Consider the following 19,131-nt stretch of genomic DNA (forward strand, 5'->3'; position numbering starts at 1 on the left):
AAAAAAAGTCATTTACTACTTGCCATATCCTGTTTAACAACCTCATCTCTGCTGTGGTTGTTTCTCTTTCAAACAAAGTCAAATCAACAAATAACCAGCCAGCCAGCTTTACCACTGTTGACACCCACCATGCATTGCGTCTTTGAAACAACTCATTTCACATGTCTGTAGTTCCCCATCATTTTTAGGGGGTTTCCTGGAAAGAACTTGAAATGTGACACTAATTACGGGGAAAATGAGACTTTCCTTGAAAACGGTAAAGATGAATTAAATATTCATAGTTATTGAAAACGCTTTTCTAAATATGTGTTCATATATTGTACATAAACCAACTTCACGTTTTCTCATGTTGAACAAAGTGACGATGTTTACATGTTCCAGACTAAAACTGAATTATCTGAATAACTTAACGGCAACAAGATAAATTCTCCTGCTGGGTAAACCACTCATATTGGATTTGGTGTAAACGTCTTGTGTTCTCTGATGATGTTGGAAGACGCTCTCAACAATTCTGTTTCCCACAAAAGCTCCTCTGGGATGTTATGAGGTTATTGCAGTGGCGCCATTGTTGTCATGCTCTTCATACCATTGAATAACTTATTGTTCCCACAGGAACAATGTTGTCTTTCTCTGGAAACACTCAACTTTCACAAGGACACAAATTAACTATGTGAGCATGCAGTCGTCCTTCTGGAGGTTTATTAAGCATGAGGCACATTAGAACAATTTGATATAAGGCATTAAGCCACACAAGTTACAGGCAAATACACAAACACGATGTGTTAACTGATAGTTATTTTACTACCTCTGTCTTCAATTATAGATGCATGAAATGTATTTATGATTATCTGGCAGCTGTGTGACAACTGCAATGATGCCAGTCATTAAGAACAGATGCCGAACATACAAAATCAAAAGAAACTTAATGTAATTATTGAATAACACTCTGCACGAAACAGCTTCAACAATGAAAAGATGCTTTTGTTCGCAAGGTTATTGCACAAGATACTTCGAATCACGGAAATATTCATTTTGGTAGATCCTTGATAAAATCAATGTGGTACCACATTTTGTAACTTCAAATTTGTAATTTGCCAGTTAAGATTCAGCAACAGCTAAATGTTACATGCTACATACACATTTATAATATACATTTGTTTCATTAAAGTAAACATTTTAAGTAAAACTATATAGACATGATAGAAGATATACTCAATAGCTGCACAATATGGAGGATTCTCTTTGTTGAAATTTAGGTGTTTTTTTTTTAAATATAAAGGACCTGAGAGACTTCTGAACAGAACGTGTTTAAGTATGAAAAGTTAAGTTTCTCAGTGAGATTAGTTAATTCATCTTTAAATGCAACTACCTCAGTCTGAACACGACTGCAAATACTGACTTAACGCATTCACTTCAAATTGCAGAGAAATCAGTCTAACAAGATAAAACAGTGCAAAAATGATAAAAAGAATACCATTATTTATTATGTAATAACTACTTGCTTGATCAATTACACCTGTTCACTGACCTGCCTCTAAAGTGAGCCCGCACCAGCTATACAGTATAGTATATACATGGAGGTATACAGTAAGTACACATCAAAGCATATCAAGCTCATCTGTAAATGCTCCATTTTGAGTATATTTTATGTCTTACTGGGAAAATGTAAGAGTAATATCTTACTGTTAAATGTTGCAAAACATGTTGCAAAACATTTTGGGTGAAAAACAAGGGGGCAAAAGCGGTTTACATTTACATTTACATTGTTATTGAATTTATTGTAGTATAATTATTTGAGGAATATATATATATATAAACATTAGTAACTAACAATACAAAATATACATCCTACTTAGCCCTGCAGTACTCCATAGTGCACCATTTGAAAACACAGCTCTAAATCAATAATGTACTTGTAAGGCTTGGTACAAATAACAAAACAGCATGTGTTGATTAAAAGATGGTTGTATTTCCACTTCAGGGAGTTTTCATCCTGTTCAGCAACATCTTGATGTTTTTTGTTGGGGCTCTTTGTGTAACACCATGGCATCATCTCTTGTGTCAACATTCTGACTCAACATCCTGGCAATAACCCAAGAACAACACGATCAGTTGCATGGATGGCAAGCAACGTTTCAGCACAACGAATATCAAAGAACATTATTAAGTCATACAGGCGTGACAGATGGCACGAGACAAAGGAAACATTGTGCGTTACCTGGCCACAGTTTCCAAAGACTCAACCACATTTTCACCTGTGGCAGCGCTGCACTCCATGAATTCAAAGTTGTATTCCTGTGGAAATAAAACGTCCGTCTTTAGTGCGACTGTTTGATCAGAACTATGTGGGTAAATTCTGAGCTAAGAGTGTGCAAGGAAGTAAGATCACAGATTCATACCTTTGCAAGGATTTCCGCCTCCTGAGTTTTAACCTGCCGCTCTGCACGATCACTCTTATTGCCAACAAGTAAAATGGTCACACTTTCTGCAGCCCCTTCCTGCAAAATTGTTTGGATATCAATTCAAACATCTCTCTACAGACCAATCTGACTAGTCTGGCTTACATGTTTCAGACAACTAGGTCCGTTGTGCTATTGATCCTTATGAAGCTGTTATTTAGTTTGCTACCAAATACATAAGTGACGACTGAAAATGATATCCATCACACATATGAATATTGGAATGCAATGTATGATTGATATTCAACATGTTTTATATTGCTTGTAGTTGTAAATGAGTGCTACAGAGCACAGGTGCAACTTTATAGTTTGTCTGGCCTTGAATAATACCTGTAACAAAAAAACATTATAAACAAAACCAGTGACAACATACCTGAATACACTTTGCCCAGTAGCTGACTGCAGAAAAGCTCTGAGAGGAAGTGATGTCATACATCAAGAGAAATGCGTGGGCTTTGTGGAACATCTGTCTTGTGATGCTGTGAAACCTTTGAAGGATAAGAAAGAATGTAATCTGATTACAGTTTGCCAAGTGACAACTTTTTTTAAATCAGCAGACCAACGGTGAGAAACACCAGGTCTAAACAGCCCAAAGGTGTTTAGTTGTGTGCCTTCTGGACACCTTTCCTGGAGGGACACACTAATTGCATAATTGCCTCCACAATGTAACACACATAACATGTCGAGGGAATTTCACTCTACATACACCCGCGTTATTATATAGGGCAACAAAGTTAGTGTCAAACTTTGCATTTTCTGCATATGAAAAAATGAAATGAATAGGAGCCTCTTGTTGACTCCGGGTTAAGTTTACATAACAAAGATTTGCGTGGACTCTGTGGACTCTATAGGGACATTAGTGAACTTCTGCATTCCCCAACAGCCTTTTCACTGTCAACATCTGGTGCGCTAATTCCAGCATACACAACATTGCTGGGGTGTGGCAAAACCAGTTCTGAAACAGATTACAAACTGGCCTGAGGGAGATTCGTGTGTTTGGAGCACATTGTCAGCACATGTTCTGGAAGGCCGCTGCCAGTGCTAACTCATATGTACAGTATCTGTGCTCAGCTTGTTGCTGAGAACCCGGGATGCTGCCTTCAGATTGGGTGACAATGAGAAAACTTGTCCCAGACCACCAGAGAGGCAAAGTGCTTCTATCCAAATGCTAAACAAATGACAACCGGCCTGTAGCAACAACACCAGTCATGAAGTGCTTCATTACGTTAGTCATGAGGCACACATTTATATTTCCGTCTTTAAAGGCAGCTTGCTCAACTGTAATCTACCTCAATAGGGACAGATTGAGGGACACCGAAACACTAAAATAGTTATTATTAATGCTGGATGTAGTTTGACCCGTTCTACACCTCTCTTATTTCCTATTGCAAAAATGTCTCATTTATTACAAAAAAGTGCTTCCACCTTTAGTTCATGTTTGATTCCAACAGCAATAAGTGGAAGAAGTGCCCCATTAATGCGCTGTAGAAGGATCCTTACCTTTCTTGACCCGCTGTATCCCACAACTCCAGCACCACAGGCTTTCCTTCCACTACCACGGTCCACATGCAGGAATCAAGTCCTACAAAATGCCTTTATGAAACATTATTCTGTATATTTACACACATTTGTGGGAATATGATAGGATAATGATCAGGATCTTACCAACAGAGGCGGGTAAATCTAAAGAAAACTTCCCACTTTGAGCTCTTTTCATGAAGGAGGTTTTGCCGACACTGCTGTCTCCAACCATCATCACATTATGAGCGTTTGATCTCAAATCTGCTCGACGTCCTGCAAACAAGAGCACCTTCTGGTCACACGTTGTATTTCTCCATTTAAACTTCACTCTCTCATTATCTCTGACTGCTGTGTGTGAGTATGAATGTCCTGTTTACCCGGAGAAAACATCTGTTGACTCTCTTGGCTTTGGATTTCAGCATAATGGTGTTGAACTGGAGACACTGGTTCAGGTGTCTTCTCACTGTTGAACAGACAACCAAACATAGTTCAAACAAAACACAGCACATACAGTGGCATGCTAACAAAATGTCACATTCAGGTGTGTTTTTAGTCGTCAGACATCTGTATCCTCCACCAAACCACATGTTATATTTGAAGTTGAGATAAAAAACAAAAAATACAAAAAAAGGAAAAATATTTAAGTGTCATCTTTATCAACTTTAATGAATAATATTAAAGAATGTTAGAATTATTATACTGATTTATCCAAAATACATGAAGCGAACACACTTAAAAACAAGATTTTCAAAACACCTCCCCCAGAAAAGGCCCACTTTAACAATTTAAAAGCCTACAAACACACATCTCTCTCGTCTCCTTACTCAGACCAGCAGTGAACTCCCTGTGATGTGCTAATCAGCCTGTTAGGAGGCTGGATTTCGAAACAAAAACTGATAAAATGAATTATGCTGTAATAATTTTTCCGACATTTGGCCCATGTTGATATGAATGAAGCATCTTATCTGATAGTAACCCAACAGCTAGCTAGCCGGACGAGGCTCGTTGTTTAGATCTCTGTTCCTCAGTGTCAGACTTACCTCACAGGCCTCGAGTGCTCTCCTTCCTTTGAGGCGCTGAGGTTGGATGATGGCTTCTTGTGACTTTCATCAACCTGAACAGACAAAAACATCTCAAACATGAGGTGACAGTAGGGGAGATTCTACTTTCGATTTGCAGATTTCACCTTCAATCCATGACTTTTAGATTATCAGCATATTGTTTTCTCATTTATTTTCCAAATAATAAAATGTTAGTTTTCATTTGTTTTATGTTAAGTTCTGGACAGTCAACAATTGCTTATCCAAGAATTAATGCTCTTGCACACACACAGAGTGAGGCGTTTGTTTTGTGAAGTTTTAGGAGGATATTATAAGATTTTCAGGAATTTGTAGGCTACTGTTTGTATAATGAATTCATGTTACAACCACTTAAATATGACATTTTATAGAAAGGAAAAGTAACCAGGCTTTTATTTTAATACGTGTACATAAAAAGGGTATTTTTTTATATACTATATATGTGCATTACTAGTAAAACATTTGGCCTTCTCTCTGTCATTAAAGTGAATAAAAACAAGCTGAATGCTTTAAACAAACACACCCCATATTAGATCAAGAAGCAAGATACATGTTTATGTTCTCCTTTTCAGCATGTGAAACGTTTCGTGTGGGCCACATGTTCCTCATTTTGGTTCATTGGGTCATTTTGTTGTTCTTGCAACACGCAATTGACTGGTGTGCAAGAAGATTTTTGCAAATGGAAAGCACAGCACAACATTTACTTACTGTGTGAAAGAACAAATGTTCGTTAATAATCATTCACTTCAGGCTAAAGGCTCAAAATTATAAATATAACAAAAAGCTGCACAATGTTTAGAAGGTTCACGAATAATTGGTCATAACTAATAAGCTAACTGCAGTCTGTTCATCAGTTTCAGTTCACTGTGAAACAATCATAATGGAAGATTCCTACAAGAAACTATTGGATTGTAAAGGAAAAAGTACTCTTTGCTGCTTACCTTTGGTATTTGGTCCGGGCCCAAACATTCTTCTCTCAGCTCTTCAGTCTTGATGGCACTTTCTTCTCTGATACTTCTGACATCTCTCTCATTTCGTGTATCTGTTATTCTGTCCCCTCTGGCAGTTTGGTTTTCATAGTTTTGGTGTCCATGTGACTTCCGGTGAGATCCCATTTTTCTTCTTCTTCCACCAGATGCTGATTCTGATATTAAATCATGTTTGGGAGAAGTGGATGGTATTGCTGGGAGATAACTGGGAGTCAGTTGAGGCTCTGTTTCTAATAGTTGGCCTTGAGAAACAGGATTTTCTTCAAATGTCTGGTGGGCCAGAGGTTTGTGAGACTCACCAGTGTCGCTGTACTCCATTGTTTCAGTGCCACTCTCTTTGGGTTTCACGTGAAGTTGTAGCTCATCTCTTATGATGCTTGAGGAACTTTCAGTCTTTACATCTCTAACATTAGTTGCAGTCTCTGTTGCTTCATCATTCACGTCCTGCTTTTGATGCAAGTCTTCTTGTTTGGTTCCTGTTCCGAGATTCCTGCGGGTGGAGCCCATCTTTCTTCTCCTGCTGGTTGAATCTAAATGTGAACTTGCATTCTTCATCTCAAGATTTTTATTGTGAGCTCCTTCATTTGCGTTGTCCAGCTCTTGTTTACTCGCAGATTGCTCAGGAGGGAGAGCCTTTGAATAATCTATGACTGAAATCACATTGCTCTGCAGGTCAGAGCTTTGTAGCTTTTGCCCCTTGCCGTCCACAGTGCTGGTTTCATTGGTTTCCTGTTGCACAAGACTTAGTGACGGTTTTGCATTTTCATTCTGTGATACCTCCGCAGTTGCAATCATTGTTAACTCCTCCACTACTTCCATGGTGTCAAAAATTCTCATGTCAGCTTCTGTGTCACTTTCTTTTGTTTCTACTCTTGTTTCCTCTGGTTCTTTATGGAGTTGATTCCGGCGAGTAGAGCCCATCTTTCTCCTCTTCTGGTTGGATCTTCCTTGCAATTTTTCAGTGTCATCTAAATTAGTTTTTTCTTGCATCCCTTGCTGGCTGGAAATTCCACTTTCCTCAGACACGTCTACAGCTGGCTCTGCTCGCAGGTTTTCATCCTTAAGGCCAATGTCAAATGTAGCCAAAGTATCAGTTCTGTTGTGTGGAGCAGAAAACAGTTCAACATGCGTGATCTCCTTTGAAACATTAATTTCTTGGGCTTCGTGTTCTTCCTTCGTGGGATCTTCAAATTGTTCTCCATCTTCATCCTGTCCATAAACGTGTACATACATTGAACTATCCGGTCCTGTTTTACAGTCTTTAATTGTGACATTTCCAACAGTTTCTGATGTATCATTTGTCTGTTGCATAGTACTTTCTTTGTCAACATCTTCAGTTTCTTTTATGGGGTGATTTTGCTCTTCAGTCACTTTCTTATTGGATTTGACAGAGTCATCTTTGTCTGAGCTTGAAGTAATATCTGTTGTCAAAATTGTGTTGTTAACCATCACATTCTGTGATAACATTGTGTCATCCTCTGACATATTTTCTGTGTTTTCGTTGTCATTTACAGTTGATCTATTTTTTCTCATTCCCCCAGCAGATGTGGAGTCAGAGTCTTTGACGTGCTGTCTTCCTTTGTTTCTACGACTAGACCCCAGTTTTCTTCTGTGCCCAATGGGGTGTAAGCCGGTGTTGTTTTGCTGAGGTTGGGAGTCAAAAGGAGCATTTATTTCTGATTGCAGGGTTTGTAAAGAAGATGCACTCTCCTCTATTTCAGAGAAGAGTCCTTCCTTCTCCTGAAAACCTGCTTGTTCAACAGTGGGTTTTATATCATTTTCTACTTGGCTTTCACTACTTTTTACAATCAACTCTGATTGGTCTGTGTCACTGACCTCAGTTTGATCTTTCGGGTTTCCAGAAATGTTTTCAGAATTTTCTGTGGCATCATGAATCACATTTTCAGATGAGAAATCAATTTGAGGCATTTCCTGATTTTCTGTTGGCTCAACATCCTGTTCATGCAGTGTATTTAAAGTGCCCCCTGCATGATGATCACCTCTGACTTCTTGACTCTGAAGAGTGTCAGATTTGTCTGCTCCTTCCAGCGTGGCTTCCACTGATTTATCAGACACCTCCACTTTAAAGGCATTCTCTCTTTCATCATGATCTTCTTGAAGATTTTCACTTTTAGGACTTGAACTTTCCAGGACAGCCTCTGGATAGTTTTTTAGAGTGGGGCTCCGAACCTCAGAAGAACAACCAGGCATAATGGCTGAATACAAAGAGCCGTCATGTGTCGCAGGCATGATATCATACTGACTCCCTTGACTTAATTCTTCGTGACTTGTTCTCTCTATTGGCAATAACATTTGTACTGTTTCTAAGGCTTCATTACCCCTGGTTCTTTCTACATCTTCTTCTTTGTGTCCATGGTCTGATTCAGTAGCAGAGTCTTTGACGTGCTGTCTTCCTTTATTTCTACAACTAGACCCCAGTTTTCTTCTGTGCCCAATGGGGTGTAAGCCAGTGTCATTTTGCTGAGGTTGGGAGTCAATAGGAACATTTATTTCTGATTGCAGGGTTTGTAAAGAAGATGCACTCTCCTCTATTTCAGAGAAGAGTCCTTCTTGTTCCTGGTGACCTGTTTGTTCAGCACTGGGTTTTGTATCACCCTCTACTCTGCCTTCAATCTCAAATACCTGACCCAGTGCAGTGTCAACTCTTTCTATGTCACTGATTTGTGGTTCCTTGTTTTCATGAACATGAAGATCCTTGTTTTTCTGCTCTGAGGCCTCAGAGTTGTTTTCTTTTGCAGGATGTTCATCCTGTTGGTCATCAGGATTTGAATTGTCCTGATTAGTGGGAGAATCATCAATATCTTTCACTGTCAACTTAGATTGGTCGGTGTCACTGACTTCAGTTTGGTTCATCGGGTTTCCAGAAATGATTTCAGAAATTTCTGTGGCATCATGAATCACATTTTCAGATGAGTAATCAGGTTGAGGAGTTTCTTGATTTTCTGTTGGCTTAACATCCTGTTCATGCAGTTTGTTTACAGCAACCTCTGAATGATGATCACCTGTGACTTTAGGTAAGTTGAAGATCTCATTTTGTTCCTCAATTGTGAGCAACTCCTCTTTTGGTGATGACAATATCTCTTGTTCAACACTGCATTCAGGTTCTGTATGCTCTCTGCTGCTGTGTTTTTCTGTGGTTATCTCCAGTGTGATAGAAGACTCTGTATCTTGACTCACCAAATATTTGTCCGGTAAATTTCCATCCTGCCGTAACCATTCTGTGTCCTCGTCTCTTTCCTTGTTTTCATTTTCTGTTACAGAACACACATTGGGAAGTTCTTCATCTGGCATCTCCCTGACATTTGATTGGTCGATCGTCTGTTGATTTACTGTTGAACTTGATTGTAAACGCAAACTATTGAGATTGGAGATGCCAACAAGTGTGCCAACTTGTGCATTTTCTTTAACTTGATCACTAACATCTTCAGTCTGAGCAGTGTCAAATTCGTCCGTTCCTTCCAGCAAGGTTTCCATTGATTTTTCCTGCACTGCTGTCTCTATTGTTAATGTCATTTCTGTTGTTTGAAGAGTTTCATTATCGCTGATATTTCCAACCACATCCTCTGTAGGTTCATGGTCTGATTCGGCAACAGACTCTTTGACATGCTGTCTTCCTTTGTTTCTACGACTAGACCCCAATTTTCTTCTGTTCCCAATGGGGTGGTAGCCGGTGTCGTTTTGCTGAGGTTGGGAGTCAATAGGAACATTTATTTCTGATTGCAGGGTTTGTAAAGAAGATGCACTCTCCTCTATTTCAGAGAAGAGTCCTTCCTTCTCCTGAAAACCTGCTTGTTCAACAGTGGGTTTTATATCATTTTCTACTTGGCTTTCACTACTTTTCACAATCAACTCTGATTGGTCTGTGTCACTGACCTCAGTTTGATCTTTCGGGTTTCCAGAAATGTTTTCAGAATTTTCTGTGGCATCATGGATCACATTTTCAGATGAGAAATCAATTTGAGGCATTTCTTGATTTTCTGTTGGCTCAACATCCTGTTCATGCAGTGTATTTAAAGTGCCCCCTGCATGATGATCACCTCTGACTTCTTGACTCTGAAGAGTGTCAGATTTGTCTGCTCCTTCCAGCGTGGCTTCCACTGATTTATCAGACACCTCCACTTTAAAGGCATTCTCTCTTTCATCATGATCTTCTTGAAGATTTTCACTTTTAGGACTTGAACTTTCCAGGACAGCCTCTGGATAGTTTTTTAGAGTGGGGCTCCGAACCTCAGAAGAACAACCAGGCATAATGGCTGAATACAAAGAGCCGTCATGTGTCGCAGGCATGATATCATACTGACTCCCTTGACTTAATTCTTCGTGACTTGTTCTCTCTATTGGCAATAACATTTGTACTGTTTCTAAGGCTTCATTACCCCTGGTTCTTTCTACATCTTCTTCTTTGTGTCCATGGTCTGATTCAGTAGCAGAGTCTTTGACATGCTGTCTTCCTTTATTTCTACGACTAGACCCCAGTTTTCTTCTGTGCCCAATGGGGTGTAAGCCAGTGTCATTTTGCTGAGGTTGGGAGTCAATAGGAACATTTATTTCTGATTGCAGAGTTTGTAAAGAAGATGCACTCTCCTCTATTTCAGAGAAGAGTCCTTCTTGTTCCTGGTGACCTGTTTGTTCAGCACTGGGTTTTGTATCACCCTCTACTCTGCCTTCAATCTCAAATACCTGACCCAGTGCAGTGTCAACTCTTTCTATGTCACTGATTTGTGGTTCCTTATTTTCATGAACATGAAGATCCTTGTTTTTCTGCTCTGAGGCCTCAGAGTTGTTTTCTTTTGCAGGATGTTCATCCTGTTGGTCATCAGGATTTGAATTGTCCTGATTGGTGGGAGAATCATCAATATCTTTCACTGTCAACTTAGATTGGTCGGTGTCACTGACTTCAGTTTGGTTCATCGGGTTTCCAGAAATGATTTCAGAAATTTCTGTGGCATCATGAATCACATTTTCAGATGAGTAATCAGGTTGAGGAGTTTCTTGATTTTCTGTTGGCTTAACATCCTGTTCATGCAGTTTGTTTACAGCAACCTCTGAATGATGATCACCTGTGACTTTAGGTAAGTTGAAGATCTCATTTTGTTCCTCAATTGTGAGCAACTCCTCTTTTGGTGATGACAATATCTCTTGTTCAACACTGCATTCAGGTTCTGTATGCTCTCTGCTGCTGTGTTTTTCTGTGGTTATCTCCAGTGTGATAGAAGACTCTGTATCTTGACTCACCAAATATTTGTCCGGTAAATTTCCATCCTGCCGTAACCATTCTGTGTCCTCGTCTCTTTCCTTGTTTTCATTTTCTGTTACAGAACACACATTGGGAAGTTCTTCATCTGGCATCTCCCTGACATTTGATTGGTCGATCGTCTGTTGATTTACTGTTGAACTTGATTGTAAACGCAAACTATTGAGATTGGAGATGCCAACAAGTGTGCCAACTTGTGCATTTTCTTTAACTTGATCACTAACATCTTCAGTCTGAGCAGTGTCAAATTCGTCCGTTCCTTCCAGCAAGGTTTCCATTGATTTTTCCTGCACTGCTGTCTCTATTGTTAATGTCATTTCTGTTGTTTGAAGAGTTTCATTATCGCTGATATTTCCAACCACATCCTCTGTAGGTTCATGGTCTGATTCAGCAACAGACTCTTTGACATGCTGTCTTCCTTTGTTTCTACGACTAGACCCCAGTTTTCTTCTGTGCCCAATGGGGTGGTAGCCGGTGTCGTTTTGCTGAGGTTGGGAGTCAATAGGAACATTTATTTCTGATTGCAGGGTTTGTAAAGAAGATGCACTCTCCTCTATTTCAGAGAAGAGTCCTTCTTGTTCCTGGTGACCTGTTTGTTCAGCACTGGGTTTTGTATCACCCTCTACTCTGCCTTCAATCTCATATACCTGACCCAGTACAGTGTCAACTCTTTCTATGTCACTGATTTGTGGTTCCTTGTTTTCATGAACATAAAGATCCTTGTTTTTCTGCTCTGAGGCCTCAGAGTTGTTTTCTTTTGCAGGATGTTCATCCTGTTGGTCATCAGGATTTGAATTGTCCTGATTGGTGGGAGAATCATCAATATCTTTCACTGTCAACTTAGATTGGTCGGTGTCACTGACTTCAGTTTGGTTCATCGGGTTTCCAGAAATGATTTCAGAAATTTCTGTGGCATCATGAATCACATTTTCAGATGAGTAATCAGGTTGAGGAGTTTCTTGATTTTCTGTTGGCTTAACATCCTGTTCATGCAGTTTGTTTACAGCAACCTCTGAATGATGATCACCTGTGACTTTAGGTAAGTTGAAGATCTCATTTTGTTCCTCAATTGTGAGCAACTCCTCTTTTGGTGATGACAATATCTCTTGTTCAACACTGCATTCAGGTTCTGTATGCTCTCTGCTGCTGTGTTTTTCTGTGGTTATCTCCAGTGTGATAGAAGACTCTGTATCTTGACTCACCAAATATTTGTCCGGTAAATTTCCATCCTGCCGTAACCATTCTGTGTCCTCGTCTCTTTCCTTGTTTTCATTTTCTGTTACAGAACACACATTGGGAAGTTCTTCATCTGGCATCTCCCTGACATTTGATTGGTCGATCGTCTGTTGATTTACTGTTGAACTTGATTGTAAACGCAAACTATTGAGATTGGAGATGCCAACAAGTGTGCCAACTTGTGCATTTTCTTTAACTTGATCACTAACATCTTCAGTCTGAGCAGTGTCAAATTCGTCCGTTCCTTCCAGCAAGGTTTCCATTGATTTTTCCTGCACTGCTGTCTCTATTGTTAATGTCATTTCTGTTGTTTGAAGAGTTTCATTATCGCTGATATTTCCAACCACATCCTCTGTAGGTTCATGGTCTGATTCGGCAACAGACTCTTTGACATGCTGTCTTCCTTTGTTTCTACGACTAGACCCCAATTTTCTTCTGTGCCCAATGGGGTGGAAGCCGGTGTCATTTTGCTGAGGTTGGGAGTCAATAGGAGCATTTATTTCTGATTGCAGGGTTTGTAAAGAAGATGCACTCTCCTCTATTTCAGAGAAGAGTCCTTCTTGTTCCTGGTGACCTGTTTGTTCAGCACTGGGTTTTGTATCACCCTTTACTCTGACTTCACTCTCAAATACCTGACCCAGTGCAGTGTCAACTCTTTCTATGTCACTGATTTGTGGTTCCTTGTTTTCATGAACATGAAGATCCTTGTTTTTCTGCTCTGAGGCCTCAGAGTTGTTTTCTTTTGGAGGATGTTCATCCTGTTGGTCATCAGGATTTGAATTGTCCTGATTTGTGGGAGAATCATCAATATCTTTCACTGTCAACTTAGATTGGTCTGTGTCACTGACTTCAGTTTGGTTCATCAGGTTTCCAGAAATGATTTCAGAAATTTCTGTGGCATCATGAATCACATTTTCAGATGAGTAATCAGGTTGAGGAGTTTCTTGATTTTCTGTTGGCTTAACATCCTGTTCATGCAGTTTGTTTACAGCAACCTCTGAATGATGATCACCTGTGACTTTAGGTAAGTTGAAGATCTCATTTTGTTCCTCAATTGTGAGCAACTCCTCTTTTGGTGATGACAATATCTCTTGTTCAACACTGCATTCAGGTTCTGTATGCTCTCTGCTGCTGTGTTTTTTTGTGGTTATCTCCGGTGTGATAGAAGACTCTGTATCTTGACTCACCAAATATTTGTCCAGTAAATTTCCATCCTGCCGTAACCATTCTGTGTCCTCGTCTCTTTCCTTGTTTTCGTTTTCTGTTACAGAACACACATTGGGAAGTTCTTCATCTGGCATCTCCCTGACATTTGATTGGTCGATCGTCTGTTGATTTACTGTTGAACTTGACTGTAAACGCAAACTATTGAGATTGGAGATGCCAACAAGTGTGCCAACTTGTGCATTTTCTTTAACTTGATCACGAACATCTTCAGTCTGAGCAGTGTCAAATTCGTCCGTTCCTTCCAGCAAGGTTTCCATTGATTTTTCCTGCACTGCTGTCTCTATTGTTAATGTCATTTCTGTTGTTTGAAGAGTTTCATTATCGCTGATATTTCCAACCACATCCTCTGTAGATTCATGGTCTGATTCAGCAACAGAGTCTTTGACATGCTGTATGACACTTTCAGATGAGTAATCATTTTCATGCACTTTGTTTACACTGTCTTCTGAATGATGAGCACATTCAACTTCAGCTAAATCAAAATCCTCATTTTGTTCCACTTTTGTAGGCAACTCCTCTTTTAGTGATAAAATTGTTCCTTGTTGAACACTGCATTCAATTTCAGTATTTTCTATTGTGGAGATTGTTTCTGTGGTTATCTCCGGTGTGATTGAAAAGAACAAATCTGTGCTCTCATCTCCTTCCTTGCCTTCTTTTTCTGTTACAGAACACACATTGGGAGATTTTTCTTCTGGTATTTCCCTGCAATTTGATCGGTCAATCAGTTGCTCATCTGCTGTTGGACACGAAAGAACACCTAACTCAGAGATGCCAACAAGATGTGCACTTTCTTTGACTTCCTCACTGTGAAGGTAGTCAGATTTTTCAATTCCTTCCTGCGTGGTTTTCACTAATTTAAAAGAGTCAGATATTGCTTCAGAGTATGTCTCATTTTCATCACGGTCTGCTTGCAGATTTTCACATTTGGAACTGAAACTCTCCAGGTCAGCCTCTGAACAGTTTGTTGGAGTAGCGTTCTGAACCTCAGAATAATAATCAGGTGAAGCGCCTGCCTGCCTCTCAGGTTGTATAGAGTGTGTCCTGGTCGTATGCTCAACTTTATCTCTAGGTTCTTGGTATGATTCAGTCACAGATTCCTTAACATGCTTTTCTTTATGCCTTCGACTAGACCCCAGTTTCCTTCTGTTCCCCGAGAGTTCAGGTGAAGGTGGATGTTGGGTTTCAGATTGTGAATTGTGAAAATCAGCCAATACATTTAAAGATTCAGTATTTTCTTCTGGTATGTGGCGTTGAGCTACAAAGGTACTGTCCGTTAGGTGCGAGTCATCAGTCTTGGATATTTCATTTTGGTTTGCTACCCTGCGACGTGAACCAAGCCTTTTTTTCTTTGCACTTTGAGCAGACATGTCTTCTTATCTTCTCTGTTAAAGCCTGAGACATTCAAATCAAGTTTACATCTATTACACATCCGCATCAGATAACATCCAGACTTTTAACTACTTATGTAATACAGTAAATACAATAGTAATTTATGTCTCCAATAAATGCATTTAAACATTCACATCAATAATTGTGCTCAAACAAAACATTGAAATGCATTTTTGGTATTTACCACAACTACCATACCACTAACTTCAGTTTCTTTAAAAAAATAAAAAAGTTAACATTTGTTAATCAGTAAATACATTTGGTTGAAGTAACAAATTAATGTGACAAGATGTCAAGCCTTCTCCGTAATGGTTACGACGCCACATACACTTACCTCCCAAAACTCTGTCGTCTCACATCATGGGCTGCTTTGCAATGTCAGGTCATCCGCCTATGCTCAACGGCAATTACATTTCACAAAAGGGAGGAAGTGTTCCTTTACTGGAACCATGACTGAGAACTTCCTGTGTGGGTAACACTTGCAGGCTTTAGCAGACGATAGCAGCAACATGCAGTACTTCCTGAACAGAATAAAGCTTTATGTTCCATATTTACTTTACTAAATGGCTATTGATTATTGGATTAGGATGATTTTTTATTTTATTTTTTTTTACATACAATTAATCTTATTTGTTTATGCAACCATCTAAAAACACAAAGAAGCAAGTTAAGTCACCTTGGAAAACCATTTATTGAACAAGTTGTTTATCTGCAGCACAAATTGTCAGTTCAGAGAGTCAAGCAAAGTTGAAACGAGTAAATGCATTTTTCTTTTTTTTTGCAAAAGTGACAGATGTAAAACACAGAATTACAGATGTTTTTGGCTTGAAGGATAGCCTGCAAATAACAGTGCCAATATTGAACAACATTTGTTGCCAGTTTGATTTCTATCACTGCTATAACGTATTCTCCTACTGGTGGATCTCACATGAATCCATTGCCGGTAATTTAAGAGTCAACCAAGAATTTTTAAAAAAAGCAAACAAAACAAATAAAAACATTATATGAGCTTTAATTCAAAAGTTTTTTTTTAAAAAACAGGATGGTAATGTAAAACTAAATAAAAAATAAAAATCCAGTATTCCATTTCAAAACATGCAGGGTACGATAGAATTTGCTTTCGGAGAAAAGGACTACAGTCCTTTGTTGTTAATTCAACAGACTGCCAATACACAATATGTAACTTGATCAACCCAGGAGAAAAGAAAAACATGACTATAAAAATTAGTATTTCCCCCCCCCCCCCCCCCAACAACAGCAAGATCCGCAGATGAATGATCCTCGAGGTCCTCATTTTCTGTCGTTGGACCGGGAACGACTGTAAAACAAACAAACTAGTCAATAACTGCAAACAAAAATACTCCAGCCATCATGGAGTCCAGTATGATAATAATAATACTTGCCTCCTTGACCGCGAGATGGATCTTGGGCACTTCTTGTCTCTGGAGATAGATCGTTGTCTGCCTCTGTCTCTTGAAAGAGACCTGGTGAACCACACCAAAAAACAATTCACATGAATTTTACCATTATTTAATCGACAAACACATAGTTTAAATAAAAACCGTTACAATCTTACCTGCTGCGACTGCGGCTCCTCCTCCTATAGTGTACATCAAGTAAAAAAAAAAAAAAACGAAGCAAAAAAAATAAAATTAGGAACGATTTTTGCCCTCCTATCACTAATGAAAGCTGGTATTCCTGATCCTTAGAGACATGGATAACACGTGGAAACCTGGTTACACGTAGTGTCTGTTAATAGAAGGACCATCTGCATCCATGAACTGCACCAAGATCAATTCATTTAAAAGGAAACTTTGTCCAATGAGCACCAATCATGGAGCCAGATTTCAGAATATAGAACAAAATCAGGGGTCGACATTAAGGCTTGCCCACACACACGACTACATTATGTTACAAATTAAATTATGACAAATGGGCAAAACATGTTCTTAAATCATCCGTCTGCTGCAAGGCTGCTATAAAACAATACTGGAGGCAGACAGCCTTTGTCAGTGATCTACACAGAGTCCATGATAAAAGTAAATGGTTCTACACAGTGGACCGGATCACAAACAGACTTTGGGCTTACTTTCAGTTCAAAGAAACTTGGATACAAGACATTTTGTGAACCACTGAATTGTGACTGTAGCATCAAAACCACGAGTAAGCTACATGTGTTGCTCTATTGATTGATGCAAAACAACTTTAAAAACAATGACTTTAAATGAAGCACTAGAGGTAAAAAGATAAGGGAAAGAACATTTAAGCTAAAAAAAAAAACTAAGTACAATCTAGTCCAATAGTTATCACCCAAGATTGCTTAATGTCGAACCATGACAATGCACTCTGTAGCCCAATTACATGGTGAACATCAGATAAACGTAGTTCATCTTTGCAAATAAAAATAGAAGACTAACGGCAAAGTTCCTTGACCACAACTCTGATCTGTAGATTTGTGCAGCTCTGCACTTGCTCTGAAATACTTAACTGCTGAGCGAAAACCGTCAAGCACCTTTGAAAGCTAGAGTAAGCATCAAAACTACAAAGAGCAGGATAAATGCAACTTACTATTTTGGGGGATTTGGACAAGATAGATATGACGCAAGGAAGCCAGACTGATGGTGAGGGAAGTCGAATTGCAGAGAGGATTTGCCACATGATGCAAATGTTGGCGATATGAAGTTGCTTGGTGGCTGGTTGGAAGGGGTAGTTGTAGATTTTTCCTGCCTTTTTTGGGGGGGAAGGGATGTAAGCCAAGGGCTGTTCCCGTTGATACAGTAGTTGTGTGGAGAATAGAGAGTAAAGACGCTGATTGGTTGATAATGTGAAGTGGGCCGCTGTCGATTGGATTAAGGTTGGAGGACGAGGAGGAGGATGTTGCGAACTGCATGCTCAGGAACCAAACAGTTGGTGGAACCTGACGACTGGCGGTGCGCCTTGGTCATGTGACAACACCAGCCCAGCTGATTGGGGCTCCCTGGTCAGCAGTCACATGATGCTGAAAGAAGACTAGTTGACTGACTCAGATGGTGAGAAGCGTGGTGGTGACTCTGCAACGGGGTTCAGTTTTATTAATAGATGGCAACTGAACTCAGAAAGAAAACAAAATGTACACCTGCAGAATGTAATTCTAGAAATTACCTATAAAAATGTTGGATGGATTATGAAGTGCCTCTTAAGATGTCCCCGTAAAGCAATATCACTCTAGTAGAGCGTGGTCTTCTTACAGACATACCATTATAAGAGATCATAAGTGCTGACTTAAGCTGTAAATTTAGCAAAGATTAAAAAAATACCCCTGGAAACAATGAAACTATGAAGAAAGTTTGTTTTAAAAGTGTCACTCTGGTTAATGTAGTTTTATATTTTAAAACACAAAAGTGAGTGACATCAATACATCCAATCCTGAAGCAGTCGGATACAGATTCTCCATTGATGAGCTCATTTTGTATGTGTGCTAATAATTATTTTACTTATTTTATTGATTTACAGCACTTAAGAGTGATAATTAATTTTAGGCCACAGCTATGATAAACTTCCTACTTCATTTTGCCTTAAACGTTCACTAAGCATTAATTGGTCTGAGAGTTAAATAATAGTCACTGTGGGAAGTTGTCAGACTTAAACAGCTTTGCCAAACTAACTAATATTTTGATGAGAGTAATAAATAATGCTTATAATGTGTGGGGAATATAAATATGCTTTGTCAATTGTGCTTGAAAAACAATTTTAAAAAAATGTAAACAGTGCAAATGAGACAGTAAACAGAATAGTTAAGTAGGAACTACATACCTGCGTCTGACCGGAGGACTACGTCGACGACTTACATCGTCGCGAGGCCGTCTACCCCAGGACGGAGGATGGCCACGGCTCCTTGAGCGCTTCTCCCCATTGGATAACTCGACACGCACCCGACAGCCACACATGTGTCTAAACAAGTCATCACATTAGTGGAA

General features: G+C 39.3%; 1 protein-coding gene across 1 annotated transcript; it reads right to left on the reverse strand.

Annotated features, from left to right (window-relative positions):
• Nucleotides 1-677: 677 nt before the first annotated feature.
• rab44 (RAB44, member RAS oncogene family) lies at nucleotides 678-18,961 on the reverse strand. The gene is made up of 12 exons (XM_076110389.1): nucleotides 16,752-18,961; nucleotides 16,579-16,659; nucleotides 15,510-16,493; nucleotides 6,001-15,178; nucleotides 5,021-5,094; nucleotides 4,358-4,443; nucleotides 4,125-4,253; nucleotides 3,960-4,041; nucleotides 2,833-2,947; nucleotides 2,400-2,498; nucleotides 2,219-2,295; nucleotides 678-2,082 (listed from the first exon to the last, which is right to left on the reverse strand). The coding sequence occupies exons 4-12, from the start codon at nucleotides 15,151-15,153 to the stop codon at nucleotides 1,998-2,000; spliced, it is 9,900 nt and encodes a 3,299-aa protein (XP_075966504.1). The 5' UTR covers nucleotides 15,154-15,178; nucleotides 15,510-16,493; nucleotides 16,579-16,659; nucleotides 16,752-18,961; the 3' UTR covers nucleotides 678-1,997.
• Nucleotides 18,962-19,131: the final 170 nt, after the last annotated feature.

Source organism: Anarhichas minor, unplaced genomic scaffold (genome assembly GCF_050575085.1).
Source record: "Anarhichas minor isolate MPS153535 unplaced genomic scaffold, ASM5057508v1 ptg000043l, whole genome shotgun sequence".
Taxonomy (NCBI): domain Eukaryota; kingdom Metazoa; phylum Chordata; class Actinopteri; order Perciformes; family Anarhichadidae; genus Anarhichas; species Anarhichas minor.